Source organism: Sarcophilus harrisii, chromosome X (assembly GCF_902635505.1).
Source record: "Sarcophilus harrisii chromosome X, mSarHar1.11, whole genome shotgun sequence".
Classification (NCBI taxonomy): domain Eukaryota; kingdom Metazoa; phylum Chordata; class Mammalia; order Dasyuromorphia; family Dasyuridae; genus Sarcophilus; species Sarcophilus harrisii.
Window position 1 is genome coordinate 58,251,617 of NC_045432.1, and position 25,190 is coordinate 58,276,806.

A 25,190-nucleotide genomic window follows, 5' to 3' on the forward strand; every position below is an offset into this window, starting at 1 on the left:
GGTCATTTCCCAAATCAGTAGACTACCGAGTAAATTGGTTACTTCTCATTCATTCAACAAACATTAAATGCCTACTGTGTACAGAGCACATGACAATAAAACAATAAAACTGTTGGTGTCTTCTAGGAGTGTGCACTCTTATAGAAATGGGAGGGGAGATAGGAAGAAGATAGGAAAATTTCCCCATTAAAGATAGAATCTGATTAATGCTTTTAAGGAAGTTAAGCATGTGAGAAGCACATTCCAAGGCATGGGTGGGGAAAAGCACTTGAAGGCACAGCACAGGAAGCTAGAATGCTTCAGTAGGCTGCTTAAGACCAGGTCCCTGCCCTCAAGGGGCTTACAGTCTAAAAAGGGGATAAATACAAACACAAATAACCTTAACATTGAGTCAAAGTGGCAAACAAGGGCAAACCAAATGCCATCTTCACCAATCTAAATGCTATTCTTATATATTTAATTGCATCTCCAACCAAAATTTGGAGGTGGAGAGTAAGAGATCAAACATAAATGAAGCTACACTTTTATTTGCTATTTGTTACCTGGTCAAGTTTGGTAAACAGGAAGTGGACTAAAAGTTATAAGAAATGAAGCTTGGGAACCCTCTTTAGGTTAATCCTTCATGTTCTTTCCCCTGTCTTGCATAGCAATTGTGTTTAAAAGCCTAAACTGGCATTATTTCACTTCTAGTCCCCAAAGGTCTGTCATACCTAGATTTGGTAAGCATCCATTCATTAAACCTCAGAAAGTGTCAAAAGATAAATTCTGTTACCATCACCAAAGAGGAAAACTGAAATCCATATGTGCAGGAATTTCCATAACAATTTAACTGTTTAGTGAGACAAGATCAACTGTAATATTTGTATGTATACATACCAGAACTGAAGGAAGAACAAGAAATTTGAACCCCAGGCCTGGATCTTTCTGTAAATTTCAGTGGACGGTCCCTAAAAGCACAAGAATTAGCTGTCATTATCCTCTAACAATTTTCAAGAGAACAATTTTCACTGAACCAGGAGCTTAACACATTGATGTAAGGCTGATCTAAGGCTTCTACTGCAGTATATTCAAGTCTTAAGATGTCATTCTCTAAATGCAATGCAAAGTCTGGCATTGAAATGCTTTAGTTAAATGCACCACGAAAATGGTAGTTGGGATTCTCACGAAGATTTCCAAATGTACTTTTCAAGGCTTATAATCCATTAGTATTACCCATAATCATAATAATACTAGTTCACATTTATATACCACTTAAAGGTTTGTAACAGAGCTGTACAATTATCTCATTTGATCCCCACCACTGGAAGTTAGGTGCTATAATTACCCCCATTTTACAGAGGAAAATGGAATTAAGTCACACAGCTAAAATATGTCTGAGGATAGGTCTTGACTGGACAAGCAGATCCAGGATTCTATCCACTGTGCCACCACAATGAATTGCATTCACTTTGACATGTTACTTAACAATTTGATTACAATTACTCTATGATTCCAAATGGGTGAATTCTGTATACCACAGCAAATAATCTCTTTTAACAATACTGGGACAAGGAGTCTTATTCTAAAACTTGCCACATAGATAAACTGAATCAATAAATGTATCTCCCCTTCAGTCTCAGCTAAAGAATCTCTCAACGCCGAACATTTTTTTTTTTAAGTGGCATGTTTTTTTTTTTTTTTGAGGAAGCTGTTCAAGCCCACCCTGGCTTACTTGAATTTCATTGTGTTCACATGCCACTGCCAGAAGCAAATTGTTCCATCAGCACCAGTTGAAGTGAGGTAACGAGTTGTTCCTTTCCTTGCTGGGCAAAACTACAGAGGAAAGCACCCCAAAATTATTATTTTCAAGCCTACATTGTTTCATACCTTTAAATAACTATTCATTTCAATCAATATACTTTAAAAAGTTACCTATGGTACCAAGTTTAGCTCTCACACGGATCAATCAGTAACTTGTTTATGAAAAAATTAAGAAAACCAGTAAAGAAATTAAACAAATTCAATTTAAAACAGGTTTGTTCCACAAAAAAACAGGAAGACTATCAATTTGCATTTACAATAAAATAAACTAAAAAAGAACTCAGTATCAATGTGGTAAATCATATACATGTAAAACTCCATGAAAAATCTATTTTTTTTTTTATTTCAGTAGTCTTCAAGCCAAGATGGATGGCAGAACAGAGGTAGGACAAGCTTTAAAAGACATCCTGCAGAAAAAATATAAAATCTCAACCATACCTAAAATAAGAATCACAAAACCCAAGGAAAAACTAAAATAACTAATTCATTTCATTCTAGAATTATAGGAAAAGTCAGTCAGAAACCTATAAGCAAGAGGAAAAGAGGGCACCAGCAAAGCCAGTGCTGGTACAAACAAATCTATAATCTCCCAGTGGGACCAGAGATACAGATAATCATACAAGGGTCTGCGCTTCCAACATGCAATATTTCAAAGGACAAAATATTCAGAATGTACAAGCATGAAGAACTTATCTTAGCCTACCTATATAGTCTGCTCCCCTTGCCCCCCATCAAGGGGGGGGTGTGGGGAGGAACAGACCCTCAAAGATGACTTCCTATCATCTCTGATGAAAAGAACAAAGCTAAGTAGAAATTCTGAAATTCACACATTAGTCAAGAAAAATCCATAAAGGTATATTCATTGACTTACTAGAAGGAGCTACGATAAGGTTGCAATATTGCCAATCTAATGGAGAGGGAAGAAACGTGTGTGTCCCCCCAGAACCTCAATGTTTTCAAAAGGTACTGACAGAATTAAGAGAAATAAAGGACTTGGAGGGAGAACAATTCTATTGGGAAAATATGAAGAGAAAAGGGAGAAGGGAGTTTCAAAGAAATACTGGTGGAGCGAGCAGGGAGAAGAACTTATTCTTCCTAATTGGGGAGTTTGAGAAGCAAAGTATAACAAATGGAGAAATGGCTGGCGAAAAAGGACAAACTTGACTCGTATTTATCTGAAACAGACAAAAGGGGGTTAAATACACACACAGTGTTTTGTGGAGAAATACAACCAACTCAACAGTGAAATAAGCAAGGCTAGAGAGCAGGGAGGTTAAGAGGGAGTTTAATACTGAGGAATGAATAGCCACATGCAAAACAAACTTCCTGATCCTGAAAGGGGGATTAAAAGGGAAAAAGAAAAGAAAGTGCCCATCAATTGGGAAATGAAAAGGGCAGTAACTATTCATCTTCCAAATTAAAAATGCACAGATTCTTTTTATTTCCATATAAAAACCTTTTAATTCCCAAGAAGCCAATAAAAGCCAGTATGTGCCCAATTCTGCATGAATACATGGGGTGGGATGTCCCACAAATACCTAGTTGAGCTCAAATTAACAGAAGGATGAAAAGATGCACCAAGTTCTCCATCCAGAGCATGGTGGCCCAAGAGTTCATTTCAAAAGGCTCCCCGCTGCCCTTCTGCTGACAACACAAAAGAAAAGTACAAGCTGATTCAGTGGTTTGGCCAAAAAGCTCACTGAGAAGTCTCCAAGACAGTCAGTAGAAGTGGAAGAAGTGTTCCCCTGGCAAACATTTCAAGGAGATCCAGTTTCATTAGGAGCTTAGATATCAAACTGCAACTTCAACCAAGCTCATGTGAAAAAGGGTAAGTTGGTAGTCAAATGTCTCCATCACCAAAGTACTTAGCAAAGAGCTTGCAACAACACCTTATTCACCAAACTTGAAGCCCTGCATATACGGAAGCAAATCAAAACCTGTTTCTATCCTCCAAAGGTTTTCTGTAGTGTTCAAGGCACTAAAATCTTTGATCTTCCCTAACTGCTGAAAAGCACCCTTTTCAAAAAACACTTCTGGGTCAGCCTTTCCAAAAAAAAAAAAGGGACCTCTTTGATAACACAGCATTTCTTCCTTCCTTTTCCCTTCCTCTTTAAGAAGTAATAGCTGGGCAGCACTTGCTGACCATATCCCACCCCTTGCTCTTGTTCTTCCCCTTCCCACAGCCAAACATAGGGATGATGGGAAGTTTTCTTTCTCTTTTTCTCACCTGTAAGGAAGTAATAGAAGCTGAATGCCCCAGAAGGACCGCAACTGGCGCACAGGTTTGAACGCACCATACTCTGATCACTTTGTCACAGCTGCCAGCAGCAAGAAGTGTATTTTCATAGTTGATGGCCATGTCAGAAATTTCGGCTGAATGTCCTCGTAGTGTAGAGAGGAGGCGCCCGTCATCAGTAGACCAGATTTTTACCAAACAGTCATCAGAACCCTGGAATTACATGGACACAGAAATGACATCATAGAAGTTAAGAAGAGGAGAGTTGCATCCATTTCTAGGCTTGAAGCACTTCTCACTCAAGACTTTCAGGAGTTAGGTAACATAGGATTCTTATTTTACAGAATGAGAAACTGACTATATAGGCCTCTAGTAAATCCTGGTGAGGGGATGCCAACATGACTAATTCTAGGCCAGTGTCTTTCCACCGTATCATGTTGGGAGTCCCCAAGCATTACAGTTTCACTCTTTCTCCCCCACAACATCTAGAGCAGCATTTTGTTGTTGTCATAGTCAAAAACTAGCAACGAAGTAGGTTTCCATCACCTGGAGATTAACTGAGTTAATAATGACAGCATACAAATGGAAGCGAATATTACTGTGCTATAAGAAATAATGAAAACAAAGAAACCTGAGAAAATGTTTATCAAATGACAGCAAGTGAAGTGAGAAGACTCAGAGACTAGAAATCAGTATGGTAGAAAGATCTGGGTCTGGTGTAGAACATCGTGGGTCAAAATTAACAATAATAGGATCAGGGCTGCCTACTGACTCAGAAAACCACAAATTAACATGAATTACTATATTTTATGGTATTTTTATTTATGGTGTTAAACATTTCCCAATGACATTTTAATCTGGCTCAGCAAAACTTGGCAGGAAGTTAGAAACTCTGGCATTGAAGACCTGAATACAAATCCCAGTAACTTATTTGGACAAGGTACAACCCTTAGAACTCATTTAATTTCTCTATACTTCCAGTTTCTTCATTGAAAGGACTGTGAATGCATGGCCCAGAGTCCTTTCCAACTTTCAAACTATAATTCTAAATAGCTCTTATTTCCAGGCTAATTACCCCTCACTCCTCACCACCCAAACTATGTTCCACTCAACTGGCCTCCTCACTACTCTCCAAATTCACCCTCTGCCTCTTGCCAGTCAGCCTGCAGAGAAACCTCCCCTTTAGATTCCCTAACTCCCTATAAGTCTCAGCTGACTATTACCTCTTGATGAATCTCTTCTGTTTACATATCCCCCCTGACAACTTTTTATCTGTTTGACATCTAAATTCTGTATGGACTTATATAGGGGGACTATTCTGAACTAATATACGATGAACAGAACCAAGAGCAAAAAATAAATAACTAGAATTAACTGAAATAAAAATACTGCAAAAGTAATCGTTACACACACATAATCTGATACTTTTTTTCTCTCTCTCAGGATGTTGATAGGGTTGCTGTTTTGATTACTTAACTATTTTTAACTTAAACAAAGGACTCAATGGGGTAAGGAGCGCCTATATGTAAACCAGTGGGAAATGAAGAAAACTTTTAGTTGAAAAAAAAAAAAAAAATATATATATATATATATATGAGATATAGACCAGGCCTCCTTCAATTCTTCTGCGCTTTTCATAAATCCACTAGTCAGCCCAAAAAGTAGGCACCAATCTGCTTGAAGAGTCCAAGAAGGCCACCTGTGACCGCCTCAGACAAGCCATTCTCTTTTGGAAGAGCTCTGAATGCCAACATTTCAGTACACTTGGCTTAAATGAGCCATGACTCCTCAAGGACAAACAGAACAGGTTTAATCCCTTCTTCCTCACTGCAGCCTTTCAAATACTTAAAAGACAGCGAGTGGGTCCCTTACAAATTTTCTGTAATAACTTCAGATCAACTGAAACACATATCCTGATATATGCTCTTTATTACTAATTTCAAGTTTGACTATCCAGGTATAAGGAGCATATAGATGTGGATTAAGAAAAACTGGTCAGCAACATTAAAAAAAAAAAAAAAAACACAAGCAGAAATGCACTTAAGAAAAACTGATAAACAACCTTTTCATCATAAAACTTTAAGAGTCTGTATGTATTCAAGGTTTTAAATTAAGAATAAAGCATGAAGTGTTACTACTGGGCTCATATCCCAAAGAGATCTTAAAGGAAGGAAAGGGACCTGTATGTGCACAAATGTCTGTGGCAGCCCTGTTTGTAGTGGCCAGAAACTGGAAACTGAGTGGATGCCCATCAGTTGGAGAATGGCTGAATAAGTTGTGGTATATGAATGTTATGGAATATTATTGCTCTATAAGAAATGACCAGCAGGATGATTTCAGAAAGGCCTGGAATGACTTACATGAACTGATGCTGAGTGAAATGAGCAGGACCAGGAGATCATCATATACTTCAACAACAGTACTATCTGATGATCAATTCTGATGGACCTGGCCATCTTCAGCAATGAGATGAACCAAATCAGTTCCAATAGAGCAGTAATGATTTGAACCAGCTACACCCAGAGAAAGAACTCTGGGGAATGAGTGTGAAACACTACATAGAATCCCCAATCCCTCTATCTTTGTCCACCTGCATTTTTTATTTCCTTCACAGGTTAATGGTACACTATTTCCAAGTCCAATTCTTTTTGACCAGCAAAATAACTGATGGACACGTACACATATATTGTATTTAACATCAACATATTGAACATGTATTGGTCAACCTGCCATCTAGGGGAGGTGGTGAGGGAAAGGAGGGGGAAAATTGCAACAAAAGGTTTTGCAACTGTCAATGTTGAAAAATTACCTATGCATATATCTTGTAAATAAACAAAGACTAAAGCATGATATGAAGAATGAGGGGATATCAAAGTGAGTTTCCATTGATATCTGTTTCTTTATTCAAAATCCTTACTAAAGGAACATGGTGCTTATGAAAATGCATTTGCATGAAATCTCCCTTCATGATGAATTCTGAATATGACATGGTATAAATTTTAAACTCACTGTGAAAATTCTTCTCCCACTTCGGTCAAATGCCACGCAGTACACAGAGGATAAGTGACCCAGAATTCTCTTATGCATCTTCATTTGTTGGTAAGAAGATGAAGGGAATATATGACTGAAGCGACCACATCCGGTTAACTGTCTGGCAGAAGTGATTGTTACTGGAAAAACAAAGAGGATATTGCTTTTAAACCTATCTCATGATAGCGTAGTGAAATGAGATTAGGAATACCTAAAACACTGACAAAATGGGATGCACAACACCCTATCTCATGCAGTGGTAGGTCCAAAAGTGCCTTTCAAATGTTAGAAATCAACAATCTGAAAGTCACTTTTGGTTCCCACTTCAAAAACCAAATCCCGCTGTTTCCACAATTTCTTTTCTCACATTTCTTTTTCCAGCATAGTATAGCACATGGACAACTTCAAGTATACAAACTATTCTTAAAAAGGCCATCTCCAATTGTCCTGTTTTATATCTTGCCAATGGACCTGGATGTCTCCAGAGAAGAAAAGTATGGCTAGTGACTTCACACAGCCTTCCCTTACTTAAAAACAACTTAGCTGCACATCATGGTATCACCTCCCCGATGTCATAGTCCTTTTCAAAAACAAAGAACAAATTAACAACCCTAACTTGTAGGACTTTTAGAATCTATTATAGCAGTACAGACATAAAATAAGAAATAATCTCTTCTACACATTCCTGTGGGTCCTTAAACATTTAATAACTAGGGTTCTACTATCTTTCCAATAGTGGATCTATTTTATCACCTTGGCTGACACTGGCAAAATACTTCCTTTCTCTGGCCGTTGGATTCCTCATTTCCAAAATGAGGCGTAGCATTATCCAGCAATTAGAAGATAAGTGATCAAAATGTGATATACAAACATATTCAAATACTAAGCCAGAAGAAGTGAGAAAAATTAAGTAAAAGTAAAAACAAAGCATTGCAGAGAGGAGGGAAAGAAGGATTATTAAACCCCAATGTATAGACTACAGACAAAAACATACAATAGAATTACAGAAAACATAGGAAAGAAAGCTTAAAGTGAGATGCATCAAACTGAAAATACTTGTTACTTGTTAAAGAAAAATTGTCATTTTTAATTTTAACCAAAGTGGAACGTTGTAAACAAATTTTTATAATGTTTGATCATGTACGAGTCTGGTTCTAGTTTTCTTAATGGTTATGGATTATGAATGAAGAATGAATACAGCAGATTATTATCCCGGGCTCCTTCCAAACTCCACTTTCGAAGCTGTGAGATGGTCCCTCAAGTAAGAGGGACCTTGCCTCTTCCGGCACTAAATATATCCGCTTTGGGGCTTTCCCCCAAATGGCTGGCTAGCTGTGCAATCACATACACTTCAGTAATCCAAGAAATTCTTCTGTGGTGCTGACCCAGAAGCCCTTGTGCCCCAGACTTTGATACATGCTCTTCTAGGGATACAAGATCAGAAAAAGTAGCGTGACCAAAGTCCAGGTGACAGGACAGCACAGTGCACACTCTAAGGATAGCTTGGAGGCACTGACTGCTCAATTCTATGTGCTATGTTTTAGGATGAACACTGATAACCCAGATGACATCCAGGAGAGTGAAGAGGCAAGATATGTCATCATATGAGCAAGAGCAGCAGGAACAGAGGAAAGAAGACCTTTAGGGCAAACATAACGCCCGTCTTCAGTTTCCGGAGGAGCCTCTTCCTATACAGCCCTTGAGATCAGCAATAACACCAACAAAAGAATTATCAATGAGGTAGATTTGGGGAAAATGACAAAGCACCTCCTAACAGATTAGGAGACTCAAAATTGAAATGGTATGAACAGGCTAGATACCCTTTGAATGGAGATCTTATAGAGCAAAAGCTTTTTAAACTGCGTATCTCGAACCCATGTGGGGACACATAAGCAAACTTGGCGGTTGCAAAGAATATGGCAGTAGGAAAAGGTTTCTGAATACAACAATCAGACATTAATTCAAAATCCAACGCTTAATAAACCCGAGGCGTTCCTGGCAGTGATAGTCCATGTCGCATCTCTGTGGCCCGAGTTCGAAACACACAACATGTGCGCTTTGCACTGTGAGTGCATGAATGTTGCCAGAAACCCCTCAACTCAGATTCAAGACAGATTCATGCCAAAATTTCTCAGGAGAAAAAGGATCACAAGTGGACAAATTTTAAGAAGGCCTGTTGGAGAGAAGCTTAGAAGGGGAAGCTAGATGGTGCAATCAAGACAGCATCAGCCCTAAAATCAGGAAGACCCGAGTTCAAATTCGATCTCAGACACTAAACACTTCTTAGCTCTGTGACCACAGGCAACTCACTTAATCCCAACTGCCTTACCAAAAAAAAAAAAAAAAAAAAAAAAAAAACACAACTGAGAAGCTTAGAGGGGTTCCTTTGGATTAAGTATCTTCTAAATTCACTTATAACTGCTCAACTCCAGGAGGGAAAGTGTTTCCATTCTAAACCAAAATAGCCTAAATAGTCTCCTCATTTGTAAAAGAATCATCCCCTGGGTCTTTATAACTCAGTAAATAAACAAACTGGACAACCAACCACTCCCCCATTAGACTTTGAGAAGGAACAGACTTTTGCCCCTTTTTTGTAACCTGAGCACTTAGCATTGTGCCTGGCCCGTACTATGTGTTTAACAAGTGTTTACTGATAGACGGGAACCAACCCTGTGGCTGCCTATCTGCAGCCTGGAGCTGCCCATAAACGTGTCCTTAATTTTAGGAGGCATGATAGGACTGCATATTAAAAACAACTACTCCATGACACAGGGAAATTCCCCAAGGCCTTCCTTATAAAATTTAAAAGAATTAAGACACTATTCATATTTCAAACTAAATTCCCTCAACTCATAGTCATCTCAAACTGAAAAAACATTGTCACATGGTATAAAAAATATAGTATTACTTATGATAGGTAACAATTATATAGAGATTATGACATACCAGACAGCATACAGAGTATTTTACAATTATTATCTCATTTGGATTGTCACAACAACCCTGGAAGATAGGTGCTATTATTATACCCATTTTGCAGATGAGGAAAGTAAAGCAAATAGGAGTTAAATGACTTGTCCAGGACCACACACCTGGCAAGTATCTGAGGCTGAATTTCCAGTTTTTCCTAAATCCAGGCCCAGCACTCTCTCCACTCTACCACCTAGCTTTCCAACTCCAAACCTGACTTAGAAGTACAATTATTTCTGTCTTATATAAGGGAAATTGATGGCCAGATTATGGTCCTAGTTAAACCATAAACAGTTGTCATAATCAAAATTACAAATTAATCAACTTTCCAATTTGGTTCTTTTCAGTGGTTCAGTGATCTAAGGCAATCCCAATAAACCATGGATAGAAAACACTACCTGCACATCCAGAAAGAGAACTATGGAAATTGAATGTAAATCAACACATGCTATGTTCACTTCTTTTTCCTGGGTTCCCCTCCCCCCCCGCCTTTTCTTGTGATTTTTCTCTTCCAACATGATTCATAAAGCAATATGTATTTTTTAAAAATTAAATTAGAGGCAGCTAGGTGGTACAGTGGGTAGAGCACCAGCCCTGAAGTCAGGAGGACCCTGAGCTCAAACCTGGCCTCAGACACTTAACACATTTAGCTGTGTGATCCTGACCAAGTCACTTAACCCCAATCGCCCCAGAAAAAAATATATAAATAAGTAAATAAATAAATGGTGGGAAGTGTGAAATTTTTAAAATAAATTAATGTTTAAAAAACCAAGCTAATCAACTTTCCAACGGAGAAACAGTAAGACTTAGCAGCACTTAATAAGTTCAGAAGTTGCAGTCTCCAGGTCCAGATAAACTACATTCTGGGGTAATGAGAGAATAAGCAGGTATGACTAGCGAGGCTCTCACAGAGATTAGAACACCTACGAAAAACTAGTGAGTACCAGAGAATTAGAGAAGAGGGAAAATGGTATCTAAATTTTCAAAAACTGTAAGCTCAGGTGGTATATAAGGTATAGGCTAAGAAATTTGCTCCACATTTTTGGCAAATTCCCCCAATGTATTAATTACTGAAATATGCTATTGACCAGCTAAGCAGAAAGGAGGGAGTGATCAGAGATGGTTAAAAAATCCTATGTCATATCAGACTAACCTTAATCTTTTCTTCTCTTTTTAGACAACAGTTCTGAGGTTGGGAACTTTCCTGAGCAAGGGACTGTGCTCTTACAGACAGAAGTGAGTTCAAAGAGTCATACACAATGAAGCAAATGTGACTCTGGGAGTTACTGGACCTCCTCATACCAAATTTCCTTACCAAACCAAATGAAGATAATAATAGCATTAAATCCCTAGGGTTGTTGTAAGGGTCAAATGAATTAATATGTAAAATGCTTTGAAAACTCTGTAGGCTGTCACTATTATTAAGAGTCAGACACCTCAACTTGGGAGGAAGTTTCCAAAACTAAGCCCAGGCTGTGTTGAGATCTCCACTGTCTGCTGAGGCCCATCATGGCCAGCAATAGAGAGGCTCAATTCCAGTAGGCCAGACATGTGTCATGAATTATTTGGCCAGAAAAACCCATCAACTACACAAGAGTATAAAATGCCCTTCAATTCTGTCTGGAGCCAGCCGTTTCTTCACTGAAAATGGCAGAGTGCCAAGAAAGGGCCAAAGTGTGCCAAGAATATCAGTTTTACACTGGTTACTGGTATTCTAACCAGGAGATCCTTATCTCATCACAGAGTGGACATAACGCAGGAGCAAATGAATCCTCGCAACCCCGACATCCATGCTATAAATGAAGCTCAAAAACAAAAGGAAGTTATAGCAAAATTGAAAGACGATTCATAACTTTTCCTTAGAGAGAAAAAGGAGGGATTTGATGGAGTAGATTTTATCGTGTAACCGTATCATTTTATACAGCATTTAAGCAATGATGCCTGATAAGCATTTACAGGAAGATCACTGCAGCTCACAGACCAACATCTGGTGCCAAGCTGAAGATTAGGAAGGGAAATTCTACAAGGACCTGATAAGATCTGTCTCCAAAGTCAATTGACAAAGACTTTAATACCCAGGGATTTCAACGAAAAGGTGGAAACAAAAGGCAGATCACTGAAAAATGTTAGAAATCATCATCTCATAATGGAAAGGAGAACTCAAGTTGTTAGCTGCACAGAAGCCCTACACTTACAGATTATAGGTAATATTTTCTTTAAGAAAAGGCACAATATTGTAAAAAGGGGGGAGGAGGGAAAGAGAAAATGAATGAGAATATCAAAATGAAGTTGAAAAGCAGTGGAAAGGTAACAACTTCTTAACCCAGAAAAAGTTATCTTGCTTAATTAGCAGATTTGGAGGTTTTTTGGGTGGTGGTGGTAAGGGGCAGAGTAGGAGAATATCTGGAAATTACTGATATTTTTTAAAAATAAGAAGAGATGCATGAGGTCTTAGACTTGACAAGCTTCAAACATCACCAAAAAAAATTGACAACTAATTATATTTTGACAGAAAGCAACAAGTTACAATTGTAGAAGCCGATTTCAAATCAGTTATGGGGTTACAGTCACTTCGGAGAGAAGCGTTTGAGAAAAGATCAATATTGAAACCAAACTAGGAGAATAAGAAGGAGGAAAAAATGACTTATAATCACTCCAATCTGGTCAGTTTTTTTAAAATCAATATCGAAAACTAGGAAATGGACAAAAGAGACATCAGTACCAGCTAGACATTTGTTAACGAAGTATGACCATGTATGCCAACCATCTACAACAAAGAACCTAGGAAACAAAAAAGCTTGATCACCTTGGCAAGTGGAGAAAGAAAGCAGCCAAACTATTTACGAAATTGTACAGGACATAGTAGAAATACGTGAACAGTACAATCTCATAAAATAGCAAGCAAGAAGCAGTCCAGATTCAAACAAGCTTGACAAGAAATCCATCTCAATAAAATCATTCCAAGTGTATTTAAGGATGAAGTTGGAAGAATAACAAACCACAAAAGAGAAATGATCTGTAAAGATTTCTTATGCCTTTCCTCTAACAATGATAATAGAGCCACAACATTTGTAAAGCAATATTAAAGTCACCAAAATGCTTGATGAGGAAGTTAAAAGTTGCACTTCAAAAAGAAAAAGGAAAGAACAGCTCCGAGTATCCAAGGTGAACACCAAGGCTGCTAACAGTTTTGAGATTTATAAAAAGACAGGTGGATTTAGGCATATCACAAAGGCATAGAAAAAAAATCCCATATCTAACCATTTTCATGAGAATAATACACATACTCCTGATCAAGAATATCTTTGATTAAGGTATAGTAAGAGAACTGATAGGCTTTTGCAAATAGTACCCTACGGACAACATCTTTATAATCACAACATACTTGAAAGATATAAAGAATACAAGATCTCCTTGTGTTTGTTGTTAATGACAAGAAAGCATTTGATTCAATGGAACAGAGACTCTTCTCCAATAAAATTTCATCAGAGGCATAACCAGAAAAGGCAGAGGTAAAAAGCAAAGGAAAATGGAGAAAATGTATACTTCACTGCTCTCTACATAGCATTAAAATACTGAAATAAATGAAAGCCTTTAGACATTGGGCAGATCTCTTGTGGCATATTTATAGGGAGGGTGGATGTTTTGCCAATTGCCACTACTTCAGGGAGTATTCATATTGATGACACCGACAATGTACAATACTACTTAGCCTGGGAGGTCAGTAGATGCCTATAGCAATATGCATTTGTTAAAATCTCTTAAAGGCTTTGGTGGAAAAGAAAGATGTTGGTTATAGTTAGATGCAGAAATGGATGAAATAGTCATCATTAGGATAACAACAGAATTGCCATCCCCCCTTCCCAAAACCTAGTTTCCTTTCAAACTTGCTTATTTTTGGTGAAGTCATCAGCATTCTTTGAATCACCCAGATACAACTTCAAGGGCGTCCTTAACGCCACACACTCACCTCATAGAACTAATCAGTAACCAAATTTTGTTGATTCTGTATCCAAAGAACAGTACCGCTGAACTCTTCCTCCCCTTTAGAGACCACATTTGTTCAGGTCTAGGTGCATATTTTAAAAATACATTGAAAAGCTAGAGTGGATGCGCAGTTGGTAAGTGTCATCTCAGGACTGGCTGAATGAATTGGAGCTGGCTCAGAGGAAGACTGATGAGGGAATCTGAAATCTGTCTTCAAATAGATAAAGGACTCTCATGGAAAGCAGGTAACTGGGGTAAAGCTAGCTCCAAAGCAACCATGGGTCTTCCCAATATCCTGCTCACGGGTACACCAGGAGTTGGAAAGAGCACCCTTAAGTAAAGAGCTCGCATCAAGAATGGGACTGACATACATTAACATGGGAAATTTAGCACAAGAAGGACAGTTATAGGGTAAATCTGATAAAGAATATGAAATATCCCGGTTTGAATGAAGACAGAATAGTTGATAAGTTAAAAAATAAAATGAAAGGTGGTTGTTTAATACCATGGCTGTGACTTCTTCCATGAATGATGGTTTGATACAGTTTTTGTGCTTGAAACACATAATTTTGTAGTATATACAAGACTTAAAAAAAGAGGGGATACGGTGTAAAAAAAACTACAGAACAATATTAAGCATGGACAACTTGGCACTGCAGTAGATAATAATCAACTGAACTTGATAGTCTAGCTTTCAAGCAAAATAAGAGCCACTGACCAGTTCATGTTGACAAAAAGGAGAGTGAAGACTTTTTAAAATAAAAGGAATAAATATTTCTATTTTGAATTTTTGAGGGAAAATAGTAACAAAAAAAGCTAACAATTAGGTGGCACAGTAGATAGAGCACAAGTCCTGAAGTCAAGAGGATTTGAGTTCAAATCTGGTTTCAGACACTTAACACTTCCTAGCTGTGTGATTCTGGGCAAGTCATTTAACCCCAACTGCCTCAGGGGAAGGAAAAATAAGCTAACAATTTATGTAATAATGGAATTTTGAAATACCTAATTTTTCCCCCTCCTTTACCAGTACCCCCCTTCCCTAACTCAAATAGCAATTGTCTCTAGGTAGTCAACCCACTGTGATGAGGCTCTTCATTTAGCCAGGCTGGCTCTAGATTACCAAGTCACCCTTAAAACTTTCTTTAAAAAAAAATGCTCTGGTAGAATTTGTATTTTGCTGACATAACCTATAAGAATATAGGATCATCATGCATACCCTTTGATCTAGCAATACTGCTACTAGATCTGTATCCCAAGAGATTAAAAAAAAAACAATAAAAGGAACAGGAGCTATGGACAAAATATTGCTAGGAGCTCTTTTCTGGGGACAAAGAACTGGAAATGGAGGGGATGCCCATCTACTGGAGAATGAACAAATTGTGATATGTGATTATGATGGAATACTATTGTACCAGAAGAAATGATGAGCAGGATGTTTTCAGAAAAACCTAGAAAGACTTCTATGAACTGATGCAAAGTGAAATGTACTGTGTATAAAGTAACAGCAATATTATAAAATAATCATCTATGAGTAACTTTGCTATTCTCAGCAATACAATGATCCAAGACAACTCTGAAGGACTTAGGATAAAAAACACTGAATAAAGTGATGAGAAGAATCACTCCTTGAGGGCCAGAGTCTTCCAACAGATGGACACACCACCTTTGTTATTAAGGTCACCACCTTGCAAACAGTCACTTTGAATTCTACTTAACTCTAGCTACCCAGTGTAGCTATGTTTATTTGGGACCAAGTATATTTGGGACCAAGAGGGATTAATTTCTTTTTAATTCTTTATTAAGTTTTTATCATTTAGAGGCAAGGCAGCACTGATTTTTCTTACCTTAAGTCAATAACTATAATTAACAACACACAAGAGCCTGGAGTAGACTTACTAAATAAGTTACTTTACTTTGTTTGCCTCAGTTCCTCATCTGTCAGATGAGCTGGAAAAGGAATTATTCAGTATCTTTGCTAAGGAAACCCCAAATGGAGTCATAAAGATTCAGACAATGCTGGATCGTAACGGTCAACAATAATGGAGTTAGGGTCATATAAAAGGAAGTAACCAAAAGAAAATCTTCTGAACTGAAAACATCAAGTTGAAATTACTTATTCAAATACACAAATCAGTAAAATTTATTTATAAAAAAGTATTATAAAAACCTAAAGAAAAGGCTTTAAAATAAATCAGTCTTTTTTTATACACACAGATATACATACACACCTATGTTATAATGTGTGTATATATATCTATCTAGATATATTATATATATCTAGATAGATATAGATAGATAGACAGATATACACATACACACACACACTGTCTTTCCTCTGCCTAAAATTTTGCCAAGGAGATAATAATCACAAAATATATAAGTCAGCTTGACTGGAAAAGTTTTGTTTTTCCCAACCTTTACTACTAGCTATTGAGAAGAACACCAACAGGTGGTGCGCTAGCTGTGACAAATACTGAAAAAGGAGAACACTGCCTTGCCTCGATATTTTTTGTCTCTATCTCAGTGGTCACGAATATAACATGTCTACATTTCCTTTGTAATAGAGACAGTCCTTTGACTCTCTGCAACAGAACATTGTGTCCACACTTTGCTTTGGCTTGGTGTTCCATGAGGCCCTTCTTCTAGAAGGCTGTGCATGGCATTACTGCTGGAGGAGCAGAGCTCCTAGAGGAGGAACTTTGTCCACAGCTGCTAATGGTTAAGAACTAAGTTCTAGGATCAACTCTGGGCTCCAGTTGTCCTTTCACTGGGAAGAAATAGGAATTGTTCTTCTGATGTGTGCTTCAAATAGCTACTTTTTTCTCTTAACTGTTCAATACCATTAATATTTTTTCCTTCAAAATATTAAGGAAACAAGAAGAATGGGTCAGGTCAAGGTAAGAAACCACCAAGGCTGAAACAGAATTTAAAAACTTGTTTCTACTTAATTTCATTAAATCTTAAGAAGAGTTTCCAAGTGGGTGATTGAACTTCTACAGTCATACTGCAGAATGGAATACTACAAATAATAACTATAAAGGTGGTACAAAACATGAGAAAAAATTCATAAAACTTTGGTTCAGCTTTTCACATATTTTCTAAATCCTGCCTATAGCAATTCTTCCCAGTTACATAAAAGATCCAAAAATGTGTTAATATTTGCAGTCAGCTACCAAATATAGCAATTGGAAAAGGAATACAAAAAACCCCACAAAATACAAATAATACAAAAAACAAACAGCCTTATTCTGATCACTATGATCTAGAAAGGTATTCTATAGCACAGAATAGAAATGCTATTCTAGGAGGTCTAGATAATGCAAAACAGATTCATCAGCCACAGCTTTTCCAACTTTTTGGTATGTTGGTTTTTGCCGATTTTTACATTTGCTTTTTCCCCCCCTTAAAATTTGTTGTAAGGGAGGGAGGTAAGAGACCCAAAAAATTTGGAACTCAAAATCTCACCCAAAAATCCATGTTGAAAATAAATTTAATGTAATAAAAAAATAAATACCATTAAGTGGAAAAATAAAATTTCTTATGAGGGATGGCTGGGAAGCTGTTGGAAAAGGACAGGGAGGTAACTATAGTGTTAAATATATAAGTCAATAAAAATGTAGATTTTTTTTAAAGTGACATTCAAAATACACCTACTGAAATTCCACATGTGGATTTAAAAACACCTACTTCTATTCTTCCTACTACATCTAGGCACCAATACCATTGTTTATCCCCTCCAAAAGCACATACTTATATAAAATGTAACAAGAAAGAGCATAATACACTAGAAAGAACATTCAGTTAATGAAGTCATGAAATCCAGGTTCTAGTCCCAACTGTCACTGTCTTTGAGCCAGTTATCATCTTGGGTCTGTTTGCCTGCTTTTAAAATGATAGGGCAAGCCTGGCATGGATTTGTAAGCCTGTAATCCCTGCTACAGGAAGAAAGGGAGGTTGGTGGATCACTTAACCTCTGAATTTCTGAGCTACAATGGGAGAAAAAGCCTATGGGGTGTCCATACTATAAGCCTGGCAACAAAATAGCAAAACCCCGTAATTGAGGGGCCACCAATCCACCTAAGGGTTAAACAGCCGAAGTTGAAAAGAAAGTGAATTAAAGCCCCTATGCCACTGGTTAGGAGGGTAATTAGACCTAGGGGATGTTGCACTTCTACCTGGGGTGAGAGAGGAAGACTATTGCTACAATATCAAAATTAAAATATAAAGTGACAGGGTTAATTAAATGAGATGATCTCTCAGTTTCAATCTTTTTATTTTACTGCCTATAATTCTTCAAATTTCAATCTATGTACATCTGTCTTAAAATTAGAAGCTCCTGAAGGCTAGATAAGAGATTTTTTTTTATTTTTTAATAGCTTTTTATTTTCAAAATCCATGCAAAGACAGTTTTTAACATTCACCCTGGCAAAACCTTGTGTTGCAAATTGTTCTCTCTCCTCTCCCCCCCTCCCCTCCCTTAAATAGCAAGTAATCCAATATGGGTTAAACCTGTGCAATTCTTCTAAACACATTTTCATATTGAGATCTAGGTCTTACATGTGGAATTAGGCACCTAGCAAACATCTGTCAATGTCTTAACTGAGCAATGTCTCTACCGTCAGTTTTTTGTGAAGAGAACTTGCTCTATGACCTGGTTTGGACCAATTCTACTTATTTTTAATTAGAAAATGGTACCATGAATCACAAGTTCATATTCCAGTGTCCATTGGCTTTACTAGCCAAAGGACAGATGCAAGCAAGTACCAAAACCTCATTTTAAATATTCATTTCAATCTTCTTCCCTAAAGATCTTATCTAAACTTGTAAGAAGCAACACAAGTGCCTTGAATTCTACTTCGGATCTTTAATTTTAAGTGACAATGAACAATAAAATGGGCAAAAAGGAAGAAGATGTAGAATAAAGAATATAGATGATAAATAACATTTTTTTTTTCAAAGGAAATGGCATCCTGAAACTGTGGAATTATTCAAAGCTGACAAATTTTTATTTTAGAAGCTATTTTTTTCTTGGATTTTAAAAATTCCATTAAATTACCCTTAGGACCTGGGGAATTCTCAATCTTCGAAACAGGTCATGCAGAAAAATGGCACATTTTCCAAATGAAGAACATGGTTTTGTTGTACTATGTATTTAAAAACTAGACATCTGATAACTTCAAGTTCTAATCTATTATCATAATTCACACTCTAACCTCAGGATCTGTCGATACAGAACCTTTGTTCAAAGGAATCAAGTCTGATCCAGGCTGAAAATATGCTCTCTCTCGATCAGACATAAGTCCCCTTTCCTTGGCTCTTCCCTTTTTCAGGTTTTCTCACTTTTCTCCTCCTTTCCTTCCTCTGCCCTTCAACTTGAGCAGATGACTATATGAAAGAATACCAAAAAGTACATTTTTAAAAAGCTCTGGAAACTGCTACTGGGCCAGGAATCAATGAAACCTGTCTGGATGGATGGATTTTAAAATGACTCTATTAGATAAAGTCTCGAAGAAATGTCTCATCGTTCCACAAAGGATCTAGATGAATTCTCAGGATCCTCCCATTCCAACTCAAATCTATGATCCTTTCATACTACATACCAGAACAATCTATGCTGGAACCTGCTATAACAGGGAAAAACTAAGACGTGTTCATTAAGGTGCACAGAAAGCATTTGAAATAGAGAAAAAAGGTAAAAACACTAAGCTAACAAATAACCACACTTTCCACTTTATACTCCATTTCAGGTGCTTGTTTTTGGCTTGTGGTAAAAAAAGATGAGTTCAATTCTAGCCTGACACTTTCTAGCTGTATAATCCTGTCCAAGTGCAAGTGACTTCACCCTGTTTGCCTCAGTTTCCTCATCTGTCAAATGAGCTAGAAAAGGAAATAGCCAACCACTCCAGTATCTTCCCCAAGAAAATCCCGAATTGTGGCCATGAACAGACAGACCTTTGACTGAAAGACCTCTAGGAAATGGTTTTTCACACTCATCCATTTATATCAGATCATTTAAATATTTAAGTACCAAGCCTCAGATGGAAGAAGGAAAACATCAATTGAATTCCCTCTAAAGCATACAGTTCTGCATATAGGAGGGACCTAATTCATTTTTGCCACTTTTCTACATATGACCTTTTGCAACTAAGGCTGTCTTCTTTTACTTAGAAATTAGAAGAGCAACAGATGGCTGACAGGGGCATGGTCAACATAAGTAACAGAAATGGACACTTATGGGGGGCAAACCACATTTCTGTGAGCCCAAAGCTCTAAAACAGCTTGGCTTAAAAAAGTAGTGTAGAAGAAAAGTACTTAAACTGATTCTTCTTTCACAACATGAACAATGTGGAGATATGTTAAATATGATTGTACATGTATAACTTATATGAGAATTTATGCCATCTTGGAGAGAGGAAGGAAAGAAAATAGAAATAAAAATATTGTAAGTTGAAAATTGGTAAATTCTTTAAAAATAAAAATTTCAAAAGGGAAAAAAAACTACTTAAAACTACTCTAGAATCCCAAATTTTTCAGAACATTCCTTGTTCCAAGAAAACAGTTTCACTTTTCTTCAGGCTTTGTAAAAGATCCTTTGTGAGAACAACTTTTCTACATCTCAAGAAATGATCATCCCATCAACCAGAAATTCCAATTCACCTATGTCTGAGCAACTCCTCTGAGAACTCAAGAACAGTTGCTAAAGTCACTGCCACAGTCATCTTAATTCCTAGGATCTAAATCTTGTGATGGGGCTAGCTTCCAACAGCCTCCCAGGGAATCTGGTTTACCGCTCCGCTCATCTTGCGTAATTCCCCAGTCTCTAAGGTAGCCACAGAGGGCACTAACTCACAACCCTGAATATGGCCCACTTCAATGTGCTTCCTCTTCTTCCATGAGCTTTTTTCCCCACCTTCTTAAATGCTTAGGGCACCACCTTCTCTATCATCACTGCCCTTCAGGACTGAGCTCAGAGGTACTTCATCTTTGAGGCAATCCCTGATGATTTTGCTTCCCTACCCCTCACTCTTATCTACCTGGCCCTCAAATATGAACTCTTCTCAAGACTAGGGTCTTGCCCTTCTTCTTCCTCCTCTTCCTCTCCAATATCCCTCCCCACAGACTCAGTTCCTTGGACTATGCACATCCTATGGATATCAGTATAAATAAAACAAACAGAACCCTCAAAAGAAATGCTTAATACATGTATGAGTAAGGATATAGGAAAATACTTTAAGAAATATTAAAACTACTAAGAGTATTATTAGGCAGTGTAAGAGAAGAAATGACTCTTTTTAAAAAAAAATACTGAGCAAACAGGACTTTTTTGTTATAACCATCAAGTCATTAGAGAGCAGATACTAAATCAAGATAATGCCTTTTATTTATAGAGCAACTCTCCTTTGAAGTACGGCTCACATGATCTTGTTTATCGTGAGAACATTCCTATGAAATGTTGGAGTTGAAAGTAGGAGTTGGAGTAAGAAGATCCTAATTTGACAGAAAATCTCATGCAAACAGAGGCTCAGTAACTTGAAAAAGGTAGAAGTTGGCTTCAAATACTTAGGTCCTTCCATTCCTCAGCCTCTTCCCCACCAATAGGACTGTATTTGGAGGAAAATGTTCTAGTTGGGAAAGAAGGGTCCCAGGTCCTAAAATATGCTCAAGATTAAGACTGAAACAGGAGCACAATGGTTACAACACCACCTCTGGAGTCAAGAGGACCTGACTGCAAAATCCTGCCTCAGACAGTGACACTTAATAGCTGTTGTGTCCCCGAGTAAGCCAAAAAGACTGAGGGAAGCAGATCTTCAACATCCTGTGCTCTTTCCAGGACACTCCAGATGTTTTACAACAATCCTCATGCCTTTTGATAAAAAGTATCTCATGGATATATCTATCTGTGACTTAGCCCAAACTGTGAAGTCTTTTATCTAAATTCTTCCCCTCTCTCTCAATGCCCCACAAAATACAAATGACCTAGACTGGGGCTACACAAATGTCTGGCAAATTAAGAAACCAAAAGAGCACAGATTCAGAGTAAAGAGTTAAGTGGTAAAGAGGCATACATACCCACAGTTTTCACCTTCGAATAACATCATCAAACTACCTAAGGCTTTCCAAAATCCATTTGTGCTGCTTTTAACATTCAGCATGAACATACTTGAAAGCTTGATTTAAGGAGTTTCAACTTTATGCCTAGTTTAAGAAAGTCTTTGAGGGATAAAAATCAATAAAAGCACAGATAAGTCCCTAAAATAGTCCTTTTAGGCAGCACAGATTTCTTTATTGTAAACCACTGGCTCTTAGATAGCCCAATCATATGGTTGCCTTAAAGCAGCTTTTTTCCCATAGGGTTCAAAGCATGATGAGAACCACCACTACAACTCAATGAAAACATGGTGAAGGAAGGAATGGGAAGGCAAAAAGTGCTATAGGCAGTTCTGATAACCCCCAAGGAAAAAAATCAATTATATTTATCCATTAACAAGCACTTTAGACATTACAGTATTCGGTAAACCATTGTGTTAACCACTGAGGCCATGAAAATCACTTAGTCAAGTTCCAATGATCTCGTGATGAAGAGTCATCTACACCCAGAGAGGACTGTGGGAACTGAGTGTGGATCACAACATAGCATCTTTACTTTTTTGGTGATCATTTGCTTGCATTTTACTTTCTCTCATTTTTGTTCCCTTTTTGATTTGATTTTTTTGTGCAGCAAGATAACTGTATAAATATGTATACGTATATTGGATTTAATATATATTTTACCATGTTTAACATATATATTGGATTACTTGCTATGGGGGGAGGGAGGAAGTGGGGAGAAGATGGGGAAAAACTGAAACAAAAGGTTTTGCAAGAGTTAATGTTGAAAAATTATCCGTGCATATCTTTTGAAAATTTAAAAAGCTTTAATAAAAAAAAAAAAAAAAAAAGAGGAAAATAGCTAGGTTAGAATGCCAAGTTCCAAGGGTATGCAGAAGAGCTCAGGAGGACAAAACACCTGAAAAATTTAAAAATAATTACAACAAGGCCAGAAGAAAACACTTCTTCCTATCTGTGGTAGAAGTTAAAAGAGAACAAAAAGGGTGGCAAGTGACTGGAGCAACCAAAGACTCCATAGAGGTGGCCAGTGATTAGGGAGGGAAAGAAAAAGGAGTTGGGAGAAAGCTAGGAAGGGAGGGGGCAAGAAGAGGCAAAGGGAGGAAGGGAGGGATAAAGAAAACAGAGAGAGGAGGCAAGGGAATGGAGGGATAAAAGTAGAAGAAGGAGAAGGAAAGGAGGCAAGGGGACAAGGAGGAGAGGAGGGGAGCAAAGGAGGGGGGAAACAAAGGGAGGGAGGAAGCAAATGGAGGGAGGGAGAGGACAGCAAGCACCTGTTAGGCAGAGAAGTGGTAGAACAGCTGCAGAATGAGCAATGCATCTCTCTGTAGACAAGGCCTGTGGGTTGCTTTCTTTTGCCTTGCAATTAGGAGGACTCCAGGGTGGAAAGGGAAGAAAGGGGAAAAAGAATTATTAACAAATGACAGGGATGGGTTTTTTAAGTGTCAATAAAATATCAGAAAAATGGTTTTAGCTCCAGCACAACTTGTTTCAGGCAATTTAATCCATCAACTGCTTTCAGTATTTAGTGAAGCAGATTCCACCATACTGGTAATAAGAAAAGAAAACGGCAGAAACGGATCCAGAATATGGTAATCCAAGTTGGGTGTTTCAAATAATTGCTTTGGGTCAAACGCAATCATTCTAGAGTGAGCTAATATGACAAAGAGTGCAGAAAGTTGAGGCTCTGGGCGGCCACGCCTATGGCAGGCTGGGCGGCAGCGGCCACCTGGCCCACCCGCGGAGAATGGGCTCCCAAGTAGCCAGAAGCAGCTGATAACAAAAGGATGAACAATACATCCAACTTGTAAAAGTCCCTTCTCATGCTCTTACATGACAACGTGAAGAAATCATGAGGGCAGAAAATGATGTCCTGGATCTGTTACATCTGAAGCCATTTCATAGTTCCCATTCACCTTTTTAGCGCAGCAGTCTTGCCTCTCCCATCCCTCCCCCTACCAAGGAAGGGGAAGCATTTTTTAGGCCTAATAAAAATTATAATTTGAAATGGACATGATTTTCAAGATCATCCAGTCCAACTCCCTCATTCTCCAGAAGAAGAAACTGATTCAAAGTAGGTGACTCAGCCAGTCACAAGATGGCTGGGCAGCAGAAAGGACCAAGCCTCGGCAGACAAGTGCCCAGACGGCTATATTCCTGGCTTCTTTTCAATGTCTAGAATACTTCTCGAAATCAAATCAACACATCTGTATGAGAACTTTGGAAGTAAAGCAACCATGCGGTTCCTGAAGCTATTACAGGACATAATACTTAACCTCAAAGAAGTGAGAACAAATTGAGCACAAACACTAAAACATCCCCTAAGGCACCTTCCCCAGGCACTTCATGTCTAAGGAAGAGCCTGAACACCCTGGGTTTCCTGGCTCTCTCCTAAGGGGCTACAGGAGATTTCCCTAAGAGGAGGCAGCACACAACAGGAAAGGAAATCCTAACTCTGGCCTCCTTCAGAAAACAGGACTGTTGCAGGACAAGAAGAATAATGTTGAACCCTTTTCCCCAAGTTGGCACCAAAGGCAAAAAAGGAATTGCCAATGCAGCTCCTTGATTTTATTTAGAAGACAACATGCACCCCACCCCCCAAAAAGAAGAAAAAATGCCCAACCTCTGCTGTTCAACTAGATGGCACAAAGTATATACACTGAAGACATCCCAGCTCCTAAAAGGACCGACAAACTTTAAAACCTGGTTATAACTATTAGGGGACTATAACCCTATTTTCTTTAAGAATCCTATCATGAAGTTACCCATGCATATATCCTGTAAATAAAAGGCTATTAAATTAAAAAAAAAAAAAAAGAATCCTATCATGGTTATATCATAGAGATATTGCGTGAGGATTTCAAAAGCTTTTCCCAGCTTCTTCTGTCCCCACATTAGTGAGTTAACATCAAGAAAGAAGAGGTTACTGATGCTGAGTGAAGAGAGCAGAACCAGGAGAACCCTGTGCACAGTAACAGCAAGAGTATGTGCCGATCTACTTGGGAGACTTAGCTCTTCTCAGTAATACAATGATACAAGACAAATTCCAATCGATGAAAAA

The 25,190-nt window shown here is 38.0% G+C and overlaps 1 protein-coding gene across 5 annotated transcripts in view; it reads right to left on the reverse strand.

Annotated features, from left to right (window-relative positions):
* BRWD3 (bromodomain and WD repeat domain containing 3) overlaps positions 1–25,190 on the reverse strand; it is a 125,137-nt gene that overhangs the window by 77,748 nt on the left and 22,199 nt on the right. For 4 of the 5 annotated variants that reach the window (XM_031944750.1, XM_023507027.2, XM_023507026.2 and 1 more), the window contains exons 1-4: positions 7,046–7,201; positions 4,028–4,249; positions 1,712–1,812; positions 877–947 (exon numbers count right to left, since the gene is read on the reverse strand). In XM_031944750.1, coding sequence (XP_031800610.1) covers positions 877–947; positions 1,712–1,812; positions 4,028–4,249; positions 7,046–7,129 — 478 coding nt within the window. In that variant the 5' untranslated portion in view covers positions 7,130–7,201. Of the gene's footprint in view, positions 1–876; positions 948–1,711; positions 1,813–4,027; positions 4,250–7,045; positions 7,207–25,190 lie in introns of those variants that run through there. The other variant, XM_031944752.1, reaches the window with a different exon arrangement.